Source organism: Lontra canadensis, unplaced genomic scaffold, assembly GCF_010015895.1.
Source record: "Lontra canadensis isolate GAN:19392208 unplaced genomic scaffold, GSC_riverotter_1.0 scaffold2, whole genome shotgun sequence".
Lineage (NCBI taxonomy): Eukaryota > Metazoa > Chordata > Mammalia > Carnivora > Mustelidae > Lontra > Lontra canadensis.
Genome location: NW_022630996.1, coordinates 25,341,982 through 25,367,226, shown reverse-complemented (window position 1 = coordinate 25,367,226; position 25,245 = coordinate 25,341,982). Strand labels below are relative to the sequence as shown.

Sequence of the window (25,245 nt, the reverse complement as noted above, 5' to 3'; positions counted from 1 at the left end):
CAGGAAAGATTACTGCTTTCCCTTTGTAAGGCTAAGTTTCCAGGTTGCAAACTTCAAATGGATCAATATTTAAGATGACTAACTGAAGCATTTGCATATTAAAATTGGATCTTGAACATATATCTTATGAATCCTTATAAATACACGTGGCAGTGGTCCACACTGCTGACCATCACCATCACTGCCAACAGCCATTCTCCTCTCCCTTCCTAAGTTCTGTCCCAGTGCTGGGCAGCCACGTACTTCAGAACTGGCCTGGCCTCTCTCTGACCCAGAGCAGCCCAAATCAGTAACAGTAATTTCACTGTCCTGCTCCTGATTCAGCTGAGGCCAATACGATGTTAGGAGCAATCTGCAGGGGGACTTGTGAGAAAGATTTCTTCACGCTTTAAAAGAGACACGAAGACAGCTTCTTTTCTCTGTCTCTGGATGCGGGTTTCTGCAGCAGCTCCCTGGGATACGAGGCAGCCAACTCAAGACCAGCAACAAGCTGCTGATGGCGGGATGGAGAGATGGGAAGGACTGGGTTCTGGAGGATGTTGCTGAACTGCTAGAAGGAATCCACCTTGGCCTGGCCCTGCCTCTGTACTTCTTGTGATCCAAGATATTAAGTTTGCGCCCCCAGGGTCTATTACTTATAACTGCAACTATTTCAACTGGAATCATGGTCCATTCTTGATTGTGGATTAATCACAGGCTCCATCTGACAGTTAACCTTGGGGCAAAGGGAGACCTTGTCTGATGCTGGGTTTGCTCACAGCTCCAGGCCCCGCTCCTAACACACAGCCTGTTCAGGGTTCCATCACAGCTTGGGGCCTCCTCTGCCTCTGGGTTTGCAGACTTGGAATTCAAACTCTTAACCTTGAATGGGACAACACCCTGCTCAATCAGAGAGGTAGAGGGAAGGCTTCCTAAGCCGGCAGTGGTGTGATTGGGAGAGTAGCTAATGTTAACGTAACAATAAGGAAGAGAGAAACTCCCGGTGAGTTTAGGAACTTCCTAGTTGAGAAGAATTCCCATGATCAAATGTTATAATAACAATGTAACAATAACAACCACTTATCCAGTACCCTGCTGCCTGACAGGCTGCATGACAGGTGGTTTACACACATTCTCTTGTCTAATTACTACAATTAGGCAAAATAGATTATTATTCTTATTCTGTAATTAAGAAAACCAGGGCTCAGTGAGGAAAGTAAAATCCCCAGAGTTACCCAGATAGACTGGGGCTGAACTAGGGTGTGAATCCACCTCTCACTCCCAGATCTGTGCTCTTTCTAAAAATATTTAAAATCCTATATAAATTACAGAAATTTTGAATAATGCATTCTTTTGAATGAGTCAAAAATAACTTTTGAATGAGTCAAAAATAACTAAATAAGATTGCCTGCATCATGGAGAAAAAAGAGGCAGAGAGATTAACCAGGGGGTACTATATTCCATCTTCCATACCAATAGCCATCAAAAAATCTATTCAACAGGCAATTTACAGAAAAAAATATAAAGTCCTAACAAAAGTACAGAAAGATGTTCAACTTCACTAGTATCAGGAAATGCAAACTAAAAGAATGCAACACTTGTCTTTTGTAACTAGCAGATTAACAAATAGTAAAAAGTCTGATAATATTTGGTATTGGTAAGAGTATCGAGGAAGGAATTCTTTAAGAAACTGTTGGTGGAAGAGTAAATTGATACACCATTTAAACATGGAGAGGATTTCTGCAACACCTGTCAAAATTTTAAATATATGTATCATTTGACCTATTCTATTCCATTCTATTCTATTCTATCCTATTCCACTCTGGAAATATTTGCACAAGCTTTGAGGGATACACACCCACAGGGATGTTCATTGCAGCATACTCAGCAATAGCAAAATATTAGGAAAAAAGCCCAAATGACATCAACAGAAAAATGGTTAAGCAAATTATGGTATATGCTTAATAATGGAATATTATGTGAGCTTTGAATAATGAGGTAGATCAGGGGGACAGAATGAAAGGAAGCCAAGAGACGAAATGAATTGCAGAACAATATATGTGTTATGGTCCACCTTTTAAAGGCCTGCGTATGGGTGTAGACACAGAGAAAGAAGGGGAAACATGCTCTTCTACAATCTGGCTGCAGTCTGAGGGGTTGCATGGTCTGGAAAGTGAGGGGAAAAAAAGAGTCAAACCCTTTGACAGGTAAAGGGGATTAAGAGGAACACACTTCCAGTTAGAAGTCAAAAGTAGGAGACAAAAGCCAGGTGTAGGGAATATAGTCGGTAGCCCCGTAATAAAGTTGTAGGCAGACTACACGTCCTGTGTGAGCACTGAGTAATATATACCATTGTCGCCGCCATATGTCACACACCTGAAGCTAATAGAACGTTGCATGTTAATTACACTTCCACTGGGGGGAAAAAATGGGTGAGGCTCTGTGTGGAACCGAGTAAAACGACAGGAATCCGGGGTTTGTTCCCTGGCATCTGGAGAGAGGAGAGCAGTGATTCTCATTCGAGCTACACATTAAAATCACCTGGGGAGGCTTCCAGCACCTAGAGGGGCCTCTCCCTGGGCAGAGGAAATCAGAACCTAGGCAGGGGCGGGGGGCGGGGGGTGATGGCCTGGAGACTCCTGCCGGTCTCAGGTGCCTCTAACAGGCAGCGGGAGATGAGGATCCCAAGTCCAGCACAGCGGCCACAGCCAGAATGCCCCGGAGGAAGAGAGAAGCGGCTGCACCCCCGGGTCCCAGCCCACCTATGGCCCAGCCGGTGAGATGCTCTCGGGGCAGGGAGCAGCATTCCAATTCTAGGAATGGGGATAGCTGATTGTTGACTGGAGTTTGCGTCCTACCCCATGTCTCTGAAACATATTCCAGTTCGTGTTCCTGCTGTTCTGGAGGGAATCAGAGAGGGGGGTGGAGTAAAAGCCAAGTGCTTTTAGAGGACCCGGCTGCAGTGGAGGGGCCTGTCCAGGGAGATGCGCCCCGGGGGTCCCAGGAGGTGAGAATAAAGCGGCTGCTGGTCTTCCGAGCCGGCAGCAGGAGGGGAGCCACCGAAGTCTCACCCTGCGGGCAGAGGAAAGGGTGAGGGAAGGCGAGGACCTGGGGACATCCCAGGGGCTGACACACAGTCTGGGCTTTTCATGCACACTTTCAGAGCTTTTAACTAAAGAAATATGTGCCCATGGTTTAAAAATATCAGATAGTCCCAGCAGGATCGGGTGAAAAGCTGAAACCTTCCATTGTACCCTCTTCCTCCTCTCTCCCCTCTTCTTCCCATGGCACGGCACACCCCAGAGGTAGTCTCGCAAAATGAATTCTGCTTGTAGCCTTCCTGGTGGTTACCTAAATGCCCGTAGGAACAGTTCTATTCTAGAGGATCCCTGACTTTGGGAGGAACAGGGAAAGCCATTCTAAGACCCCTCTGCCAGAAAATTGCCATAATAACTACACAAATCTGCAGTGACCACAAGGTGAGTGGAGCCCTCTGGAGGGTGCTGTGCCAGGTTGACATAACCGAAGGTGGCAGCCCTGTGTGTCACTGTTGACCCACTGATCTACAGAGGGCATTTACTAGGAGACTTCTTACAGCGGTGGAGAATTTATCCCAGCCCTTATTTGCCTCACCCGGCCTCTCAACAATTCTGGCAACTTCAAGGCCCAAAGTGGAACAGTTCCACCTAATCTTGTTCCAAAAGTCCAGGTGCAGTCCATCTTCCCTCCTCCCCTTCTGCTTCCCAGTCTCCATCAGCGTCACCTGTCCTTTTATAGGGGGCAAAGGTGAGGGCATTCAAGTCCTATTCTGTGACTATAGGTGTCTCCCACAGTGAGTCTAGATGTTGACTCTAAAAATTGAAAACAATCAACAGAGAGGTAGTTGTGCTAATTGCACGAGAAGGACCATGCCAGGACTGTAGGTCATAATCTCTGATCCAGCATCACAGCCTCTGTGCCAAAGAAGAGTGTTATTGGAGTGAAGTTTGCGGTTTTCCTTGCTACCAACTACATTTACTAGAACCTGATGTTTTGCACCCTCACCATCCTTCCCTCTATCTCTCGGGCCTCCACAGTCCTCCACTTTCTTCCAGCCTGGACTGGCTACACAGCTGAGAGCCAACATCTTGCCCTCCCAGTCTGGACAAACTACTCTGCTATATACCACATTTGCTTTTTTTTTTTTTTTTTTGGTTTATTCTTTCTCTTTGCAGCAACTTCTTAACTCCTTCAAGGTGCATGGGGGATACATTGTCTGAATTCTTGTGCAACTAAAATGTCTTTATTCAGCCTTCATCCTTGACTAATAGTTTGGCTGGGTATAGAATTCTAGGTTGAAAATAATTTTTCCTCAAAACTGTGAAGGTGTCACTCCACAGGCTTTGGTTTCTAGTGGTATAGATGGGAAGTCTGATGTCTGGCTGATTCTTTGGCAAGTGACTTTGGTTTTCATTTTACTTTGTATTTTTTTCTACATGGAAGTCTCCAGAAACTTTCCTTTATCCTGGGTATTCTGAAATATCAACATGATATTTAGGATTTTAAGAAAAAAACTAATCCTGCTCGGCTCTCAGTCTGTCCCTTCAATCTGGAAACTCCTTCAGCACAGAGATATTCTCTTAATATTTTTCTCCTCTCAATTTTTTTAGTTTCTTTATGGCATTCTAATTAGTCAGTTGCTGAACCTTCACAATTGATCCTTTATGTCTTTTGTATTTTCTCTCTTATATTTTTAATACTTTCTTTCTGGCTTCTTGAGGAAGAAGTTCCATCAAAGTAACACTCTTGGCTCTCACCATTCCCTTAGTCATTTCTCTCCAGGGGAGGAGAAGTGACTTGTCCAACTGGTGAGCTTAGAGGAAGGACAGGGCTTGTGTGCCTGGGTTCCTTCTTGTTGGGCATCTGCCAACCTGTGGAGAAGATGAGTTATGATCAGTTCCTTCCCTCCAGCAAGGGGCTCCTTGCAGGGGCTCCAACGTGCAGCCTGTGACAGGGTGAGTAAGGCTGTTCAGTTTGGAGGTGGAGTGCTAGGAAGTGCTTCGAAGCTTTGAAGCTACCTGCTCGAGTGCAGCTTTTTTTCAGTAGAGCAAAAGACATTTTTATTCTTTATCCAGCTCCTTTATCCACTTTTAAGTTGGTTTCAAATTCAAGTGGGAAAGATGGGTATTGTTTATGGATCTCCTTAAACTCCACCTGTCTTTTGGGCTCCTTCTTTTTCCTTTTTCTTTTTTCTTTTCTTCATTTTTTGAAGCAAAATTGATATATAACATTATGCAAGTTCCATATTTACAACATTATAATCTGACATCTGTATACATTACAAAGTGATCATCACCAAAAGTCTAGTTACCATCCATTCTATAAATGACCCCATTTATCCATTTCACCCACGGGGAACCATCAACCTCTTCTCTATCTATGAGTTTGTTTTTGTATTGCTTTGCTTGTTCATTTTGTTTCCCTAGATGCCACATACGAATGAAATCATATGGTATTTGCTTTTCTCAGTCTGATTTATTTCACTTTGCATAATACTCCTAAGATCTGTGTTGTCACAAATGTTAAGATTTCATTCTTCGTGGCTGAGTAGTAGTCCGTCGTGTATATCTACCACATACTATTTATCCATTCATCCACTGATGGTCGCTTCAGCTGCTTCTATAGCTTGGCTATTTTAAATAACACTACAGTGAATTTAGGGTGCAGAAGCTTTCCAAATTAGTCTTTTAGTATTCTTCTGAGAAGTACTCAGACATGAAATAGCTGGATCGTATGGTAGATAGATCTATTCTCAGTTTCCTGAGGAATCTCCATACTGTTTCCTGGGCTTCTCTTTAAGCTTTCTGGGAGGTTTCTTTGGCTTTCTCTTCAAGTTCTTCCCTACTCTCTAGCTGTCACTTTTTCAAAGCATCCATTCTTGTAGTTTATGGATGTGAACATCTTCTGAAATATCTGTGAGGAGACTAATTAGGCTTTTAAAAAAAATTTTCTTCTCATTCTGGAGTTACTGGTTTCCCCTCCCCCCTCCCCCGAGGTCATTTATCCTACAATTCTTGGTCTTTTTCTCTCTTGCTGCTGAATTTAATCAAATATATGGTAATCTTTGGACAGTCTCTTCATATTTAAGAATAAAGTTATCAAAAGGTATTTAGGAATGCAGGTTATGTGGGTGGGGCTTGTGGGCCAGCGAGTTTTGTTTTCTGGTGAGTAGGTAGGACATTGGCTGTTATGCTGGAGACTCTAATTCCAGAAAGCCTGAGAGGCTACACCAGACTTCTAGGAGTTCCACTCATGGGGGGAGAGGGTGTGGATGGAGTTCCTTATTCTGTCTGTGGGTTTTTCAGTTAGTCCCAGTTTTCAGGCCTATGCTTCTCTCCTATGCTCATTAGTAACTGAGCATCATGGTGCCCACTTTAGCTATTGTCCCATCTGCTTTTTCCTTTCCCCCATCTGCTTTTAATTCCCTAGACTGTGGCTTCTTCATCCTTCTTTATCAGTAACAATTTCTTCATTTACTTCCCACTTCCCAGAAATTTGTTGAGTTTTCTCATTTCTTTGACCATTCTCCTCATGGTTGATTTAAACCATTTCTTATCCCATTGGTATAATTTAGTGAGGTTTTGGTAGGAAGATGTGAAATACCCTACGTCCTGTCCACAGTCTGTTGCACTCAAATGTCTGGAAGGGGAAAAGGACCGTGGGGTGGGGTTGGGGCAGGTAGGCTGTAACTTCCCCATCTTCCATAGACACTTCTGTACCGTACAATTTACTTTTGTTTGGGCAATTCTTGTCTTACAGCAGGAAGAGAGGACACGAGAAAGAATTGATAGCAGTGGCTTGTTGTCTCTCTTCAGTGTGTGAGGCTAAAATCTTCTTTGAAAAACAGGCCCATGACACAGGTCCTGTTTTCTCTTTTGTCTCAGATCTTTCCTAAAAGATCTCTTCTGCTTCTTGTTTGATTCTGAGTGGCTGTGTCTTCAAGGTTGCCATCAGTATCCCATTCCCAGTCTTCCCTACCTCCTCTCTCACATTCTCCTGGCCCCTATGGCTTTTCATATCACCAAACTGGCCAGCACAGTCAGCATCAATGCTTCACTTAAGTTTTTATTCTGGGGCATCCAGTGAATAAATACTTGCTCATTTGACATGACTACGTGAGAAAAAAATAAATATGGCTCCTAAGGACAGCCAGTACTCTTTTGGTATTCAGCCTCATGGAAACCATTTTTAGCTGGCCAGATAACTTGTCTCAAAAAATCTTTGATAGGCTTATAATTGCTTCAGTGCTAAAATCATAGTTAGCAGATTCTTTATGTGGCCCTTAAATCTCTAATTTTGAGCATTTTAAGCCTTTGGTCTGCAGAGGCTAATTGCTAGACTTAGGATTTAAGAAAGTTCTACATATTAGCATTCTATCCCAAAGAGACAAAAGTCTGAATGTTTAAAATAAATAAATGAAAGCTATAGAAGAAGGTAATACATGCATTGAGCAGGCTAGAACAACTCTATTGATTTTATATTGATGTGCCCAGCTTATTGTCAGAACATAATAAGGAAGCTTAACTTTCATTAGGGTCTCACATATGTCAAACCACACTAAACACTTTATACTCAGTACTTACTTAACCCACCCAAACACTTCATATTCACTGTCTTATAGAAGCCACACAAACATATAAAATATGTCTATTTTTATCCCCATTTCCTGGACCAGGACATTAGATACTAGATCTTGCCCTAGGTCTCACAGGCAGCGTGGCTGAGGCAGGATGTAACCCAAATGTGACTGGCAGCAAGTCCATACCTCAAATCACTCTACCAGCATTTGTCATCCTGGGGTTTGTCACTCCCCCAACTCCCAGGGGTTCATGTTCTCTGGGTTCAGTGAGCTTTAGGAAAGTTTTTTGGTTTTTTGTTTGTTTTTAAAGATTTTTTATTTTATTTTATTATTATTATTATTATTTATTTGAGAGAGAGACAGTGAGAGAGAGCATGAGAGGCGAGAAGGTCAGAGGGAGAAGTAGACTCCCTGTGGAGCTGGGAGCCTGATGCGGGACTCGATCCTGGGACTCTGGGACCATGACCTGACCCGAGGACAGTTGCCCAACCAACTGAGCCACTCAGGCACCCTGTTTGTTTTTTAAGAATTTATTTATTTTGAAAGAGAGAGCACAAGCCAGGGGGAGGGACCGAAGGAGAAGCAGGCTTTCCACTGAGCAGGGAGTCTGATAAGGGGCTCAGTCCCAGGAACCCAGGATCATGACCTGAGTTGAAGGCAGACGTTTAAGGACTGAGCCACCCAGGCTCTCCAGGAAAAGTTTTTACACATAGTGTTTGCATATCTAATTACAGTCTACAAAGAATTATTTGCCAGTTAGAAAGACTTCTCCCAAAGAGAATGAAATTTTGGTTTCTTAAGTCAGCTTTGCTGAAAATGGAGCCCAAGCAACCCCAGGGTGTCTTTGTAAGATTTCTTTATAGGACATCTCTTCCTACCAGAATGAGGGCAATCGACCTTATATTGTGTGAAATGTATGCCAGCTTAACTATTAACCTTGCCTTAGAAATTCAGTTTAGAATTTACTTTAGGTGCTTCTATGCTATGTTTTAACTAAATTACTTAATTAAATATGGGCATTCAAAGAAGTGTTAGTACTTTACTTTTTTAGTTGAGTGTATGCAACAAAGCCACTCATATATTTCTGGTCTTCTATCAGTTTTCCTGAGGGAAACATATTTAATTTTCTGAGGGAAAACATATTTAATTTTCAGATGCTGGCTTACAGCCAAGTACATTTATTAACAGATCCTTTTGACAGGTTCATATCTCTAAGATAAGAGTTACTGAAAATCAGACCAACTTCTATAAATACAAGTTCTGGAACTAGGAAACAAGGGACATTTATTAGCCACCTGTGCAGCTGATTTGCATATGCAATCCTTTATTAACTTAAATGAGACATTGTGATTTCTTGAGCACTGTCATTCTTCAAAAACAGTGACTTCAGGTGGGTTTTGTTAGGAAATATAAGGTGTGGAATTCAGGAACATTACTATTAGCTAACCATATATATAATAATTCTTTTTTTTTTTTTTTAAAGATTTTATTTATTTATTTGACAGACAGAGATCACATGTAGGCAGAGAGGCAGGCAGAGAGAGAGAGAGAGAGAGAGGAGGAAGCAGGCTCTCCACTGAGCAGAGAGCCGGATGCGGGGCTCGATCCCAGGACCCTGAGACCACGACCTGAGCCGAAGGCAGAGGCTTTAACCCACTGAGCCACCCAGGTGCCCCTATAATAATTCTTATTGACTAATGAAGCCAGTCTAAAAACATTTTCTATGAATAATAGAACTTTACATGGAACCATAACAATTTTGTTAAAAGTTATTCTTTGCTTTGGGACTTTGATTCTGGTTAGTTTTTGATTCCTATGATCTATAAAGATTTATAGTATGAAGCACATACTATGTACAGGTACAAGACAGGGGTGAGGTTGGCACAACTGATCTACCTTTTCAAAATGTATTTAATTCTATGAACTAAGGAGACCAGTTAGAAAACAAATACTCACAAAGTGAGAGTTGTGCCTCATAAGGATGCTCAACATTATTTAAAGGAGGGTTTATATGAATAGGAGGTTAAAGAAATCTGGCTCTGTAGTTCAGTTTGATTTTATCATTTTCTGTTGATAGTCCTTACTTTTGGAGAATGTGATTTTCATGCCTAGCTCTCTTGGTTCAGAACCATTATTAATTATTTATCTTAAGGGGCATCATGGGAGTGATATCTTGGAAGTTTTTATTAGGTCCAAGATTACTTGCCTGTAGTAAGTCTATGCTTGTGTCTTGGACAATATCCATTTCTGTTGGACTTTGGACATATTTCCTATAGACAGAAATAATTGTTCTGTCCCAGTTTCCCAGTAGGCCAAGTTCAGGGACAGGCCCCAGTGCTCTACTGCTTTGACTTTGAGTGGCCCTGGTTTGCTCAGGGCATGGAACTAGAAGCTCTGAATCCCTTGACCCTCCAAATTTCTCCCATATAAAATACAGAATGCCAAGTTAAGTCTGAATTTCAGATGATTTTAGCTAGCAGTAAATTCATTTTGTTTGCTATTTCTAGCCTTCCTATTAGACCTTAGTCTCTTCATATGCAAAATATGGATAGTAATGTTACTTGCCTTTATGCCTGCTTAAAACCTGGTGTATACATTTTAGCTGATGTGGAAATTCTCTTTAGGTAACCTGTCTAAAGTCATGCTCAAGTATTAGAGCCAGTGTTCTGATTCTAGAACCCCAGCTTCCATATGCCTCAGAAGATGCTGTCAATAGCTAAGATCCACTAATGAATAAAGTAGCCAATAGCAATGTTAAACATTATGTTAAAAATATAAATTTCAATACAGTTGCCACATGCTAATTTTTTGTTAGCATCCATCAGAAAGCCTAATATCTACATCAGCCCTTATATGCATATTTAAGGCTGAAAATAAAATTCAGGGAGGTAACCATTTCTCACAATTTTCCTACTCTATTTAATAAGGCACTAATTCAAACACATCAAGAACATCTGAACTTTGAAATCTATCAGCCTTTCAAAGGGGACTCCAGAGGAGTTAAGAATGCGTAAGAGTGGAACTTAAATGTTTAATGTCTCCACTGTTCAGTGTCTTCCTGTTGCTTCCCAGCGACGTCCAAATCTCTCCGCACAGCATTCGAGGCTGAGATCTGGCAGACGCCAGTGTGCGGCCTCAGCCTCTATTAAGTCTCAGGAACCCCACCCTAGAGCCCTCGTCATTCCTCAACTTTGATGTTCTTTCTGCTCCAGTATCTTTTTTGGCCTTGCAGTTTCTTCATCCTGGAAAGAATTTTTCCTATCTCAATCATGGGAAATCTTTATCTCCAGCTCCAATATCCAGTTCTATTGTGACCCAACCTTTCTCTCCTCAGCTCTCTGGCCCTGTGGCTGATTTTTCTGTTAATACCCATAGCCTAGAGCTTGCCTGGCGCTTGTGTCTCCCTCCTCCCCTGACGAACCGGTCGTTCCTCCTGGTCAGGAGGCTCTTTGTCCTGTGCTTTTCCACCTACGACTTAGTGCCCCAGAGCAACGCACTAATTATCTGTCGACCTAAACTGAGTCCCATAGCACGCAGGCCTCTCAGAGCGGTGCAGCGCCATTAGATGGAACATTCTGAAGCCACCCAGCAAGGCTCCATTACTTCAAATACACTCCCAGGGACCAGCAGTCGTGTTTCTGGCATTTAAAACAATATTCTCCCTGTTGTTAAAGAAGAATATAAATTCACTATAGGGTGCTTGTGAGAGAAAGACCTACACAAAACATCATCATTAAACTACCTTTCAAGGGCAGCTGCTGCTCTTTTCAAAATACTGAAACTCTGTGTTTTTCTCAGAATTGCTCAGCAGAGCCCCCATGGAAGGTCCATGAGGACAGAAGGGCGAACCCTATTGGGTTTGAGCCCCAAGCCCAGCGCGCCTCGGCCATCTGACTCCTTAGTCACCACATCCAGCCCCCGTCTGCAGCTTGCTGTCTGAAAAGTGGGAACATTCGTGCTGATTTTTATCCTACAGGGTTTCCTGGAAGATCAAATGACAAATTTTGGATAGTGTTTTGTAAACTAGAGAATACTGCATGCCTGTATGTTAGTGTGCTTAACTGTACCAGAGATGGCTCTACGGCTACCTGGGGCCGTCAGACCGAGTCCTCAGTAATAGTTCCTCCTGGGTTTGTGTCTAGCTATTCCTGAAGTCACAGATGACCTTCGCTTCACTAAAGAGAAAGAAATGGACTTCTATGGAGTGCAGCTGCCTGTCCGGTTCTGTGCTATCTACCTAATTCTTGTCTTCCCACAGCACCACGGAATACCTTTTACAGAGGAGAAAAACGGAATTTCAGTGAGCAACGCCATGGATACTGCAAGATTAAAACTAAGGTAGATTGGATTTTAAATCCCATTTTCTCTGTGTTTTCACAGTAAGAGAACTTCAGGGGGAAAAGTTTTCCTGGAATTCTTATCATGCACATTTCCAGTGATCCTAGGACCTTGCTTGACTGGATACAGATTCTTTTGATTCTCTTAGAAAAGGTCAAAGAAGCTGTGATTGCTTCAACTAGTTGTGATTACTTGTGACTATTTCTAAAGAGTAGATTAACGTAAAAGCCATTTTCAAGCTTATGAGAGGGAACAAATGGTGGCTATCTACCACGTAACTTTGTCTCGTAATTTGTATATTTTAACATATAATTCAGAAGATTCTGTGGCATGGCATCTTTGGATTTAAAAAGAACTGTTGAGAGACACTGGAATTTCCTTCTTGATAGACTGTTAGTTTTGAAGAAGGTAGATTTACCTTTTTAGAACTTAATAATCTGATTTAGAGGTGGAAAATTGGACTCAGTCAAGGATGAATTTTTAAGTACACATCAAGGGAAAAAAACATTACTACAAATTCTGAGGCTGTGATTAAAAAGACATAACAGCACAGAGGATCTGAAATGACATTACAGTACAGAGACACATGAGGGTGCTCTAACCAGCTGCTGTAATAAATGAATTAAACTGTTCAAATATTAGGGGAAAATTAAGGCCCACTGTGAATGGCAGTGTTGAATTCGCTTTCTAGTATTGGCTAAGTATAATCTTGGAATTGGTGTTTTCTCTTTTAAATAAAGCATATCGGTCCCAGACCCGCATTTTAAAAAAGTAGATGTTCATCATATTGGGCAATATGGGAAACACTGAAAAGCACAAAGCAGAAAATAAGAAGGAACGGACAGTGCTCTCCGTTCGGGGAGACTGGGTCTTTCTAGAGCCAGGCCACTTGGAGGCTTAGCTCAGGAGGCCTGCCTTCAAACACAAGCCCAGCCTGTTCTCATTTTGATTCCACAGACCTTCTGCTCATAGGAAGGGGGAGCAGAGACTGGGGGTCTAATGACCGCAAGAAGAGAATTAAAGACGCATGTTTATCTCAATACATTCACTCTCATTAAAGTTCATATTCACTGACATCATGCATCTCCTTGAAAAAGTCTGCCCACCCACCATTAATTAAAGCCACATTTTAAAAAGTCAGCGTGTGCACTTTTATTCCAATCAAAAGTAGCCTCCTAGGTTTTGCAGACTAGGCAGGAGAATATCTGAGGCCTGACAGCTGTTCACCTCTACACAGTGAAGAATCATGTGATTTATATTAAAAGTCACATTAAATCAGGGCCTACGATATAATAGCGAAGATCTGTTGTCTTGAAGAAGTGAAACATTCAAAACCTAACGGCCTATTAAGCAAAATTAACTTTTCTTTTGACAAATCGACATTCTTTTAGTTACAGCATAGGACCATATGCCTTTACCTTTAGGAATAGTCTTCTAGATCTAACTACACACCCTGCTTGAATAATTAAGCAGCACGCTCCTATCAAAGACACCACACTTTATAACTTATACATGTGGTATCAATGTCAAAACAAAGGTCAATGTAAATTTTTAAAAATCTAAACCATTGCACAAACAGTAATTACCAATAGTTGTAGGATTACACAACCATAGTCTATATTCTTGGCAGTAGTCACTGTAGGTTCGTAAATTCATGAAAATAAGGAATGTTGATTTTTAAAGTTCAAGAAAGGTACTATTTGTAAACAGCTCAGGTCACACTCATTTTATTCCATGTGTTAAGCAAGACTTTCCTTCCAACTTCCTTTAAATGAGATTTGTTCTTTCCATGAGCCTAGTAAAAGGGTTTTTATCCAAACAGATCTGCATTCTTTTCGATTCTTTTTTCTATCAAAGCCCTCCTGGGGACCTTTCAATTTTATGCTGATCTTTCTTTACATATTAATGTCAAGCACATTTTTGTTTTGTGTTGATAAAAGACAAATTACGATTATCTCTTCCCATTGGCAATTCGATTATTCTAGAATGGTTCTGACCAAATATTTCATTAGTTTATGTTTTTTTTTCCCACAAAGAGATAGATAGAGTGTGGCATTCAGACTCTCTAGTTATTCTGGTCCTGTCACCATGCGGAAAGAAATGGCACATCAACAGATCTGAATACTAGCTCTGAAATGGTTTAATCCTGGGCAAATCACCCCTAGGCTAGGAGTTGAACCTGAATGCTAGTACTGACTTTTCTACTGACTTTCCCTGTGACCTTGAGCACCTTAGGTCCTGTTGCCTCATGCAACAAACGGGGGCAAGGAGGCAAATAATGACAGGGTACCCACAGCCCAGGAAGTTAGTCAGGACTAGTAGATAAGGTGCCAGAGCACCTCTTTGGGGCATGTCTTTCCCTGGTCTACTTACTCATCCAGTCCCAGAAACTACAAGGTGGTGCTTTAATGTGTGAGAGTTGGGTCTGGTTCTAAAAAAAGCATCTCTAAATCTAGAGGTCAATAAGCCATGCCGGGTGGGTTGCTTTCCTGAAGAGTTTGAGAGAAGATGCTCTGGGTCTTGATCCCCTCAGATACAAGCAATCAGTGTCCCACTGGTATGTGGGGTGAATCCCTATCCTCACCCACAGATTCTATCTCCTGTCTAGATAATACAGTATCCAGAGGGACCATAAAACACTTGATTTTAGGGGCACCTGGGTGGCTCAGTGTGTTAAGCCACTGCCTTCGGCTCAAACTACTTAACTACTGGGATTGAGCCCTGCATAGGGCTCTCTGCTCGGCGGGGAGCCTGCTTCCTCCTCTCTCTGCCTGCCTCTCTGCCTACTTGTGATCTTTCTCTGTCAAATAAATACATAAAATCTTAAAAAAAAATTAAAAAAGAAAAAGAAAAAAAACACTTGATTCTACACAATGCCAAAAGGAATGGGTGGCCTCCTGTTCTGCTGTGGGAAGGAAGGTGGAGTGCCGGTGGAGACATTTCAATCTAGGCCATGATATTCTTTAGAAGCTATGGCAGGGGGCAGGGGGCAGGGCAGTGGGAAGTTGGACTGTATAGCATTTTGTCAACTCTAGGAAAGCTTAAGATAAATTTGGCTTAAGTGATTTATAAAGCCATGCAGTCTAGAAAATCACGAGCACCGTAGTCATCCATACCTTCCTGCCAGCTCTGTTGTTGTGAAGGTTCATCAGGGCTCTGGCATCCTTTCCCTTCCTTTCCTTGGCGTCCACAAAGGCTCGGGCAAATTTGATCCCATAGTCAATGTTATCACTGCAGCCACCCCAGTCGAAATTGCCCTTGCTGTCCTTGGCGGTTCCTTTCTTCTTTGGATCACAGGAACAGGATTTTAGTTCTCCTTGGCTACAGGCCCTGGTGATGGCAAACACAACTCCAGCTGAGGAGACGGCGTAAACAAAGGCAGATTCCCGACTACCTGCAACAGAAATGCTTATCTTAAATGTGGTCTGGAATTGCTAGTTCGGAATAGTTTTCACACTGGGGCTGTTGAGCGCTTGCTCTGCCTCTGGCGTCCTTCGCCATGGAGCAAGAAGGTTCTGGTGTTCTTCAAGGATTCTCTTCTAGAGCCAGGGCTCACTTTTTAATAGGAATTGTTTCTGTATCATAAAAGCTTTTGTCAGATTAGGCATCTGTGTGACAACCATCCTTCAAGTCAGTTAAGCATATAAAAGAAAATGCAGCAAAAGCCTGTCTTGCCCACTCCTGGCTTTACATTCGCCTCCTGTCCTAGAGGAGAAGAATGCCGCCTCCGAAGCCTTCCTTCCATTTGTAACAGAGCCTGAGTTCTAGGATTCTGTCATTCCACTAAATAGTTTAGTATTCATGCTATGGGCATCTCTTGTTGAAAAATCCTTTCAAGCTTGCAGACCTTAGTGAGGACACTTCTGTCACATAAACAGTGGAGGCTGAAAACTGAATTCAAAGACACCTAGGGGCTGAGGCCAGGAAGAGAACTCAGGCAGTGACCAGCTTTGCGCGTTCCGACCTGGGGGGCAGGGGGGTTCTGGTTCGGCATCAACTTATATGAGTAATTCAGAGATGGTTGAAGGCAATATGCAATATCCTTCAGTTACATACTACGTCTGACTATTAAGGTGAATTTACTTTCTTCTGGAACACCTGCACTAATCACTGGTATTGGGTAAAAGACAGGGAAATGCTTTTCTTTCGTTTTCTAGAAGGAAACAAATTTACCACCTATAATTAGACTTGGGCAAGAACACTTTGGGGTGCTTTCTTAGAATTGTTCTTTATTAGGGCACAGGCTACTTTCCCTTACAGGCTGAAAGGTACATATTTCAGTGCAATAACTACATTAAATTATTTTAATAATCTGTAGTAACTCATAACATGGTGTTGTGGTACAGTGACAGATATAAGGCTCTTTGGGGTCCGTGTACACCTCATTTTTCAAGTGGAGCAGTATTTCATTGTTATTAGCATGCCTTTTTATTAATGGGTGCTGCAGCAAATATATTAACAATCAAAATAAAAGCTCAACAACCTAATGCCAACGCAAGGCAGAAAGTGGAGGGCCATTCAGCGATGCAGTATGTCAAGACAAGTGTGACTTTTTGAACCGCGCAGCTGGAAGAACAAACCACCTTCTCGCCTTGAAGCCCTGCTTGTTTCCGTTTGTCATTCACTGTGAAAATTTATTATATGTCCCTTGTAATATTTGCTCTGCTAGTCTCATTATTAAAAATCAGGAAAACATATCTACACCATATTACATGGCACTTACCTCAGCCTTCAAAAAATATCTCCCCTGAAACCTCTAACCATCAGAAAAGGAATCCATCATGCCCTGTGTTTAGGTAAAATCAATTATATGAATATTTGCCATAGGTAGCAGGTAGCACTCTCCAGGGAGAAATGGGATGGTCAAAGAGCTATTTTAAAGAGTTCTAGATTCTATTACAAGGATCACAGGTTTTCTAAGTGAACTGAGATGTTTTGTAAAAGAAGGCGATTAATAGATACTAATGTGGCTTAATCTCAGGTAGTGGCTTTCTGATAAGTAAGATTTTTATCACACCCATTTTATCACAGCCAGTTTAGGAAAATGGCTTGTCCATAGTTAACCCCTTGATCTGCTAAGGCCCGGTTTTGTATTTGGCATATAGTGCCAGCATGGAGAGATGGCACAGAGGAGGTAGATTCCAAATGCTTAATGTATTTAGCTCTAGTTTTATTCCTTAAGGAGAAAGAAGAACAATTTTATGAGGTGGTCTTTTAGGGGAAAGGTATGGGAGATGTGGATCATAGGATGTCAGTGACCAGACAGTATTTTGAAAGCCGTAGAGGAATCAGTGGCCTAGGTGCAGAATTTATCCTGGCATAACTTGCAAACGATGATATTGACTTGTTGGCTGAAAGAAGGAAGAAAAATCACTGAAAATCTGCTATGTTTCTGAAGGAATTTCCAAAGCAAAAATATCACCTTTGTAAATATTTGTTATTTATTTTTAAAACACATTACTAAAGAACTAGATGTCTATCTATTTAACACAAAAGTTAGCACATTGACTGACTTTTCATTTTTACCTCCAGATGTTTTGGTATCATGTAGATATGGCCTTAAGATGTTTTCAGTTAAGTGTCTTAGATGAATCACTAAAATGCTATGTGTGAAATGGTAGCACATTTCAAGAGTTGGCTTTGTAACAGAACAAATTTTGATCTGGGGCCTCTTAGAAAAACTGATTCTCTTTAAAGCCATCACAGTATGAAACAAAATCCAAATCTCAAATCAGGTACTTCCTGATGTGGTTGAAGTTTCGCTAATTGAGAGGGATACCTGGGTGGCTCAGTCCATTATGCCTCTGCTTTTGGCTCAGGTCATGATCCCAGGACCCTGGGCTGGAGCCCCACATCCAGCTCCTTGCTCAGCGGGAAGCCTACTTCTCCCTCTGCCTGTCACTCCCCAGACTTGTGCTTGCTTGCTGGCTCTCTGACAAATAAATAAAATCTTAAAAAAATAATTTGGGGGTTGAGATAAGTCAAGAAAGGTTTATTAAGTGCATAGGCATCACTTTTTTTTTTTTTTTTCCTGGGGCAGAGGTTGGTTACTGGGAGGGTAAAACACTAGAAGCTCCACATTCTGGAAAGTTATGGGTGGTTCAGCTCTCTCTTTAAATGCTTGCATTTCTTTTTCTTTTAATATATTACAAGGATGAGACCTGCTCACTGTTTTGTTTTTTAAGGCTTATTTTAGAATTCTGGAGGTGTATTCTTGCAGGAATATTTCTGGGTTTACTAGTTTGGTCTTTTAAGTTTCTCTGCCTATGGTTGGCGACAGTCTGTGGAATGAATGAATTGCAAATGTTTCCAGAAATTGTTCTGTCTTCCTCTAGCTCTCTGAAGCAAAAGAGGCTAGTAAATGTTCTCCTTTTCTCTAGGACCATGGGATATGTTGGTAACTGTTATGTTCTCTGCATCAATGGTGTTGGCCTTTGCCTTTCCTATTCATCTATAAGGACATTTAGGTTTCCAAAAGAGAGAGTTCTTCACAACTTAAGATGTGAATTTCCCTCCAAACAATTAATTGTAAAAATCTTTGGATAGCTTCATTGGAATTTCTTGATTATTTCCAGGATAAACTACTTTAGGCCAAATTCAGCCCTCCCATAACCAACACAAAATCATCACCGACAGTCACAGGAGTTTATATAAATGTCCAGGAAGAAAGCTGGCCTTCTGTGAAGAATGGAAAGAAATTGTGTAGCATGAGTGTTTTAAGTTTTGAGTACTTTGGCAAAACATTCAGCTTCATCTGAAAGAACTCTGAAGAAGTACAGCTTAGACTCTTTTTTACCTGAGTCCTGACAGTCAAACTAGCACCATGTCCCCTAGTTCTAACCTCTTCCCTCTCAGCAACCCTATAGCCAAGATTAAAGGATTTTACAAATGAATCCCCAGCTTTGCTAGACATGTTATCTTTAGGTTCCTTCCATGGGCAAAACTGCTTCCTTTGATTGCTGATCTAAAGGTTTTTATTCAATATGGAGACATCTGAATGGATTTTTGCATACAGAATTTGGAGGTGAACATTTTGGGAAGGAGAAGGATATTTAATTTGTAATGACTGAAAAATGATTGTGAGTACTTTGGAAAGAAAGTCCTCACACAGTCTTAAACACTGAGAGCCTGTCCACAACATACCCAAAGATCACTTGTTTTAGATATTTGTAAACTGTCTCTGACAAGGTCCAGCACTTTAATTGATTCACTGGTGAGCTAATCTAGGTGAAGTCTTAAAATTCCATGTAGCTGAAATTTACTATTAACCTTTCAAAAATTTGCGATGTCATATTGAAACTCCAAAAGGAATGCACAAGAATATAGTTCTTAAACTAGAGAATAAAATTGCAGAATATCTCAGTAAATTAACTTTAGGGATACACTGAGCGAGAGTACTACACCCTTGGGGGATTTTAGAGACATTCAGTTATGCATTTGGCCTCATAAAACCCTAGGGCTGTGATGATTACATGATAGAAACACCCTCTGTTAAGCATTACCAAGTGTACAGCCTGGACAACTTTCTGAGGAATGGGGGGTGGTGGTGGGCAAAACCAAGTGTAGTTTCCTGTTTCTGGGGTTCACACATAAACTGTTGTGTTTTCAGTCAGATTTCCCAATAGCAAATGGGCCATGCTACTTCTTGAAGAATGCTCATAATGCCAGGTTAAGGGATGGGTATTTTTGACAATGAAATCTGATTGTCAGTTAATTTGCTACTTCCCATATTCAGGAATTTTAAGAAATTTATTATGTAATTAGATGTGTTTAATGCTCCTTCTAAGTAAAACAGAAACAAAACAAGCATGTGTTTGAAAACAATGTATTCATGGTTCTCACCCAAATCCTCCATAAATATTATTCTTCCTAAAATGTGCCTTAAAAAGAAACAAACAAGAAAACAACAACAACAAAAAAACAGGTGCTCACTATGAGTTCATCCATTCATTCAACCCATCAATGAGTGAATGGTACCAAGCGAGTGCAGGAAAGAGAGGCTAGTCCCTGCCTTGCAGAATTTATAATCTACTGGAGGGAAAAAATTTTGAATTTAGACACAGAGTGACCGCAGCTGAGTAGCTGAATGGGAGATAAAAGGTTTGCGACAGAGATTTGTCTCTTCTTCTTAATATACACACAGGGTTTTTGTTTTGTTTTTTTTTGAAATACATACTTCTTAGTCAGTAAACGATTTGAGTATTCCAACCTGATCTGCTCAAATCCTCTGGAAGTTTCAAGTCCCAGAAAGAATAAACAAGTCAAGAGAGCCCTGTGACCGCTTCCTCCTTTCTCCTGAAGACAAAATCTGATCTTGGAGAAACAGGCAAAGTAGTGACAGGATATAGACGGACAGAGCAAAGAGCCAAGAGACAGTTCATCCTAAGCTACGCCTGGCCTCCTTCAAAAGTTGAGGCGAGTTCCTTGGTTTCTCTAGCCGTCATCTGCAAAACAGGGAGAGGGCCAACCCAAAAGAAGCAGCTTCTGACTAATAAAATGCAAGACAAGATGAGCAGAGTCTCTGAAGACCCAGCCAGGGGACAGCCCCATGGAACTCCATGAAGGCAGGGGACTTACTTCGGAGCAGGACCCTGCCAAAGAGGCTGTGATCCCGGTCCAGCGTGTTGCAGTTCCAGCGGTGCTGGCGGAACTGGTGCTGGCACTCTGCCGTCCACTCGGCCACTCCCAGGCCAATGGCCCGCATCACGTCCGGGTGCCGGTGGCACAGCTGTCGCTGGCGGCTCACCAGGCCTGGCACATTGTCACACATTACCCTGGAGGAGCCACCTGTAGCTCTCATGTACCTGCAAAGGACCAACACAGAGGTGAAACACCACAAAGGGCCAGGGCTGGTGTCGTGTTGCCCAGGAAATGAAAGAGCTTGGTTCATATAGGAATTCCTGATCCTCTGGAGGACATTGGAAAGCAAGAAGCGGCACAGCAGGCATGGGAATGATCTGGTAAAGCCACCCCAAAATGGAGCAGTGGCTGTGTGTTCTGGACAGGAAACCAGGGCCACCTGATGATGCTCTGCTCGTGGTGGAAGAGTCAAGGTCAAGAGTGAGGGTGAGGGACAAATAATGGGTTTGGGGAAGAAGGCTTCAGAGACTTCGCCAGAGATCGCCGGGGAAGGCTCTGATCTCCACAACACACTGTGTCTGGGCTTCGCTTTGGGGGACGTCAACCTTTAGAAGCAGCTTGCTCCCATTTATTTGACTTAACGTTGACGTGTCTTTAGAAACTGTATCTGTCTAATCAACGCCTGCTCGTGGTATCTGATGTTACACTCTCCTCACAGGCCCTTCTTTCCTTACCAAAGCATCCTTTAAATATTTCCATTTTTCCAGCTCTCTTTGGCTTTTATAGAGAACCTTTGGAAAAAAAAAATTCTTTCTATTGTTATTAAGGACACTAAATGTTTGGAAGAATCAAACAGTATTACAGCTCCATAAAGTACTTTTGAAAAGAAACTTTAACAAAAAATTACATCATCATCTCTACCCAGATGTTCTCTATTAGTTGTGAAATGTTTAGAAAGGTACCTTTTATATAACCCAAGCTGCCATAGGTGTCTTTTGAAGCGATCAAACAAGGAGAATGTCTTTTTCTTGTATTTTCATTATTTTATATGATCATAAAATCGTTACAGCTGTGACTTCCAAAAAATATATTTAAGTGACAGCTGAGAGACAATGCGACAAAAGCCTAGGCAATAAATAATGTTTATACACCCATGGAAACAGAAATAGTCATTTTATTGAAAAATGGTCACTCTGATAAATCAATCTTTGATCCTGTGTCAGCAATGTCAAGGCTAAACGCCTTCCTGTTCAAAGCGGCTTAGGAAGGAATTGAACCCTTCTTCCCATCAACGCTTTGGCTTGCTCCTTTGAAGAGCTCCAGGGTCTTCCTAAAGCTCCTTGCTCTAGTCTTTAATTTGGCTGAGACTCCTTACTTATGCCAGATTCTTTTATAAACAAAACAAAAAACAGCCCACGATAACTGGTCTTTCTGAATCAGTATTTTAGTATCTGTTCTGAAACTTGCAGGTTCAAGGACATTACAGAGCTAACATCTCCACCTCTTTTCAAGATCAGAAGGAAGGGAGATGGAGTGGGGAGAGAATCTGCCTTTGGAACTTTTAGCTATGCTAAGACCTGTTACATTTCAACATTCTGCCATTCCTTTACTATGCAAAATAAATCGCAGACCAGCATACAAAAGGGCAGCAAAGTTACTCTTTGGAGTGACTGTGATTTTGAACAGGGTAGCATCTTAGAGCCCCCTGGGGCTGGATCTTCATGTTAAGGTGGTAATCTCCACCTGGAGGCAACAAGAGGTCCTTCCGCCCCACGGGGTGAAGCATTAGGAATGTGGAAGGACGAGAAATAATGCAAAATCACACGCTTTGCGTTGTGCAGCTCTCCGCTGCCAGAACTGGCCCGTCGGTTTATCATGAGGCAGTTTTACGGGGGGTGCTGGAGGGGGGAGACTGTTGTAGTTTTCAAGGTGAATTTTCACACGCACACACCCGCGTGCGCGCGCACACACCACATACAGACGCCTGTGCTACAGAGCTGGAGACCCGGCTAGCGTGTCTCTCAACGGGATAAGAAATTGGCTGATATTGCTGTCGCTCATCTGGATCCAAATCAACCAAACATCCGAGCTCTCGTTTGAGGGAGGCTGTGGGGTTTTTTTGGAGTTGTCAAAGCTGGAATGGTCTTCTATGGAAAAGCAAAGGGGCTGGGGCTGAGGCGGTACGAGAGAACAGCAGCTGGGGGTTCCGACTGGAATTTCGATGGCCGTGGCCGCGGAGAAGCGCCACCGGGAAAGGTCTATGTGGCTAGTGCGTTCCCCACTCCCATCTCCAAAATCCCCCTGCACCCGTGCGCGTGGACTTACCACCATGAAGAGCTGACCTCAGGGGTGAGCCAGGTCAAGAGCAGAGGGAGCCAGAGCCAGATTCCACCGAGAGGGGCGTTCATATTAACCCCCTTGCGTCCGCATCAGGTCAGACTCCGTGTGCGGGCGCCATGCGTGCCCCGAGCAGAAGCGCTCAGCGCCGGGAGCGCCTCGTCACGGCTGCCGGCGCCTCGCCGCGCCCCCGCCCCCCGCTCGCGTCTGCGGCGAGTGGCGAGACTCGCTGATAAAGTTTCAAACCACCAACGGGGCGAGCGATAAAGGCCAGCCCTGGCCGCCTCGCCCACAGCCCAATTCCCCAGGCGCGGCGAGCGAGGGCAGCCCGAGAGCTCTGCGCGCCTCCTGCGCGCCCCTGGCCGTTCAGCTCCCCGCCTGCCGGGAGCAGCCGAGGGAGGGGGTGCGGCGCCGGGTGGGGCGGGGGGGCGCGGGTTTTATACAAGGGTGGATGAAATGATGGCAAGAGATGTCTGGAGATGAGGTGAGGCGGGGACAGAGGAACACCTCCGCGTGGCCTCGAGCACCCGCGGAGGCAGGCACCTTTCGGGAAGGTCCTGGTCAGAGAGCATCAGTGGGGCTCCTGCCACAGGACCCATGCGGCGGAAAGATGAGGCTACCCTCCGGCAAACAGAAGTCTCCGAGGGTACAATGTGGGAAAATGAAGGACAGGATGAGGAGATTACTGTGTACAGCATGCAAGAATCCAGAGATGACTTTCAACTCATTGCTCCGCGTCTCTCCCAACGCCAAGAGGAAGAACGAGTGGAGATTTGGAGCTGCCGAGTCGAAGCCGGGCAAGGTTGGGGAGGGAGGGGCCAGGCCTCGGGGAAATGAAGACCTGTGGCCTTGATTCCTCGGAGCTGGGCTTATATACAGAGCTCGCAGGGTGGGGAGCCGGGAGTCCATGACCCTCCGGACGTCACCCAGGCACCCTCAGCTAAAGTGTCTGGGGAAGAAGCGGATTTTACGCACACTCAGCTCCTCCCCGGCGCTGGGGAGCGCAAAAGATCACATAGGGAGGAACCGAGGCAGTGGGGAGCTGCCGGGGGTCTGTGCTCCAACACGAGTCACGCCTTTGCGCCTTGCGGGGGTAAAAGGACCCAGGGTCCTGGATCTGGGCCCCCGCACAGAGCCAAGAGAGGCTCAGGCTCACGGGTGGAGCATCTTAAGCAGCAACTGGCTTGTAGCCCCGCCGTTTATCACCGGAAAGGAAGGAAGACCAGGAACTCGTGGCGGCCGTGAACTGTTCCATTGCTCTTTTCCTGGGGTGGAGGGACCCGCCGCCCGCCAGGGGAGCGTGCCTTAGGGAATGGGGAATGTGTTTGCACGTTGAGGGTGGGGGTGGGCGCCGCATCGTTCGCAGGGTGAGGAGGGGTGACTGTCCAGATAGAAAGGATAGGCTCTCCCCCACCCACTCCCAGGGCCCGGACTAGCGGAGCATCAGCTCTTGCTGGGCGCGAGCTCGGTGAGACGCTGGACGGGGCCAAGCTCAGAAACGCCAAAAACCTGAAAGATGCTGTCATCGCCACCCCCATCCCCCCCGCCGATCCCTGGCAGGTCCAGCCCCTTCCAGGCTGACCCAGATACATCCCTGTTTGGGTCCGGAAAGGGAGGGGAGGGAAACAAGCACCGCGCCACCCACGACTCGGGAAGAGCAGGGCTCTGCGCCAGGGCCGCTCCATATCGCTGGGCTGTGACCCAAGGGAAGTTCTGGTCGGTCTGTGCCGGTCGTGAGGGAGGGGTGAGGAGGGCTCTGGGCAGGAGTGGGTGGGGGTTGCGTTTCTGCTCACAGAGCGCACACGCTGGTGGCGGCGTGGGAGGCCCGGTGAGTGATGTGATAGGCACAGAATAGCAAGAAGAAATCTCATTTACCTCTTTCCTTTTGCTCATAAACCTCCTTCGTGAATGAAAGATAGGAAGAACAAGTTACAGTTTACTCCCAGTCTACTTTGTCCACTTCATGCAGTAAATCCAGACAACTGGGACATATGGAAGAAATGAGTGACCCCAGAGGAACCCTAAGTTGCCAAAATTTCACTTCTACCAGCAAATAATGTAGGGATGTGTATGTTGGGAAAGGTAGGCAGCTGTATGCTTCTCTTATGGAATGTGAGACCTGAAACAACCTAAAAAACACTCCCCAACACCAAGTTCCACCCACCTCAACACCTCCTGTCCTCACAGCTAAGGGGAGTTAGACATATGAGTGTGACCATCATCTTAGAGGCCCTTCCTCTCCGCCCAGGGAATTATTGAGTGGCCAGGACATCTGCCCTTCAGTTGTTGGTGAGGCCAATGGAATGACCTAAACCTGAAACAGACCTTCTGGAAAAAGAACAGGCCATCCCCAAAGCTAATTAAATTCCACTCCAAAGGACTTCATGCTGGGG

At 43.8% G+C, this 25,245-nt stretch overlaps 1 protein-coding gene across 1 annotated transcript in view; it reads right to left on the bottom strand.

The window, feature by feature from the left end:
- WNT2 (Wnt family member 2) overlaps window positions 1–23,256 on the bottom strand; it is a 43,444-nt gene extending 20,188 nt beyond the window's left edge. The window contains exons 1-3 of the mRNA XM_032870746.1: window positions 22,841–23,256; window positions 20,513–20,739; window positions 15,052–15,329 (exon numbers count right to left, since the gene is read on the bottom strand). Of these exons, the coding sequence (XP_032726637.1) occupies window positions 15,052–15,329; window positions 20,513–20,739; window positions 22,841–22,923 (588 nt within the window). The 5' untranslated portion in view covers window positions 22,924–23,256. The remainder of the gene's footprint in view (window positions 1–15,051; window positions 15,330–20,512; window positions 20,740–22,840) is intronic.
- Window positions 23,257–25,245: the final 1,989 nt, after the last annotated feature.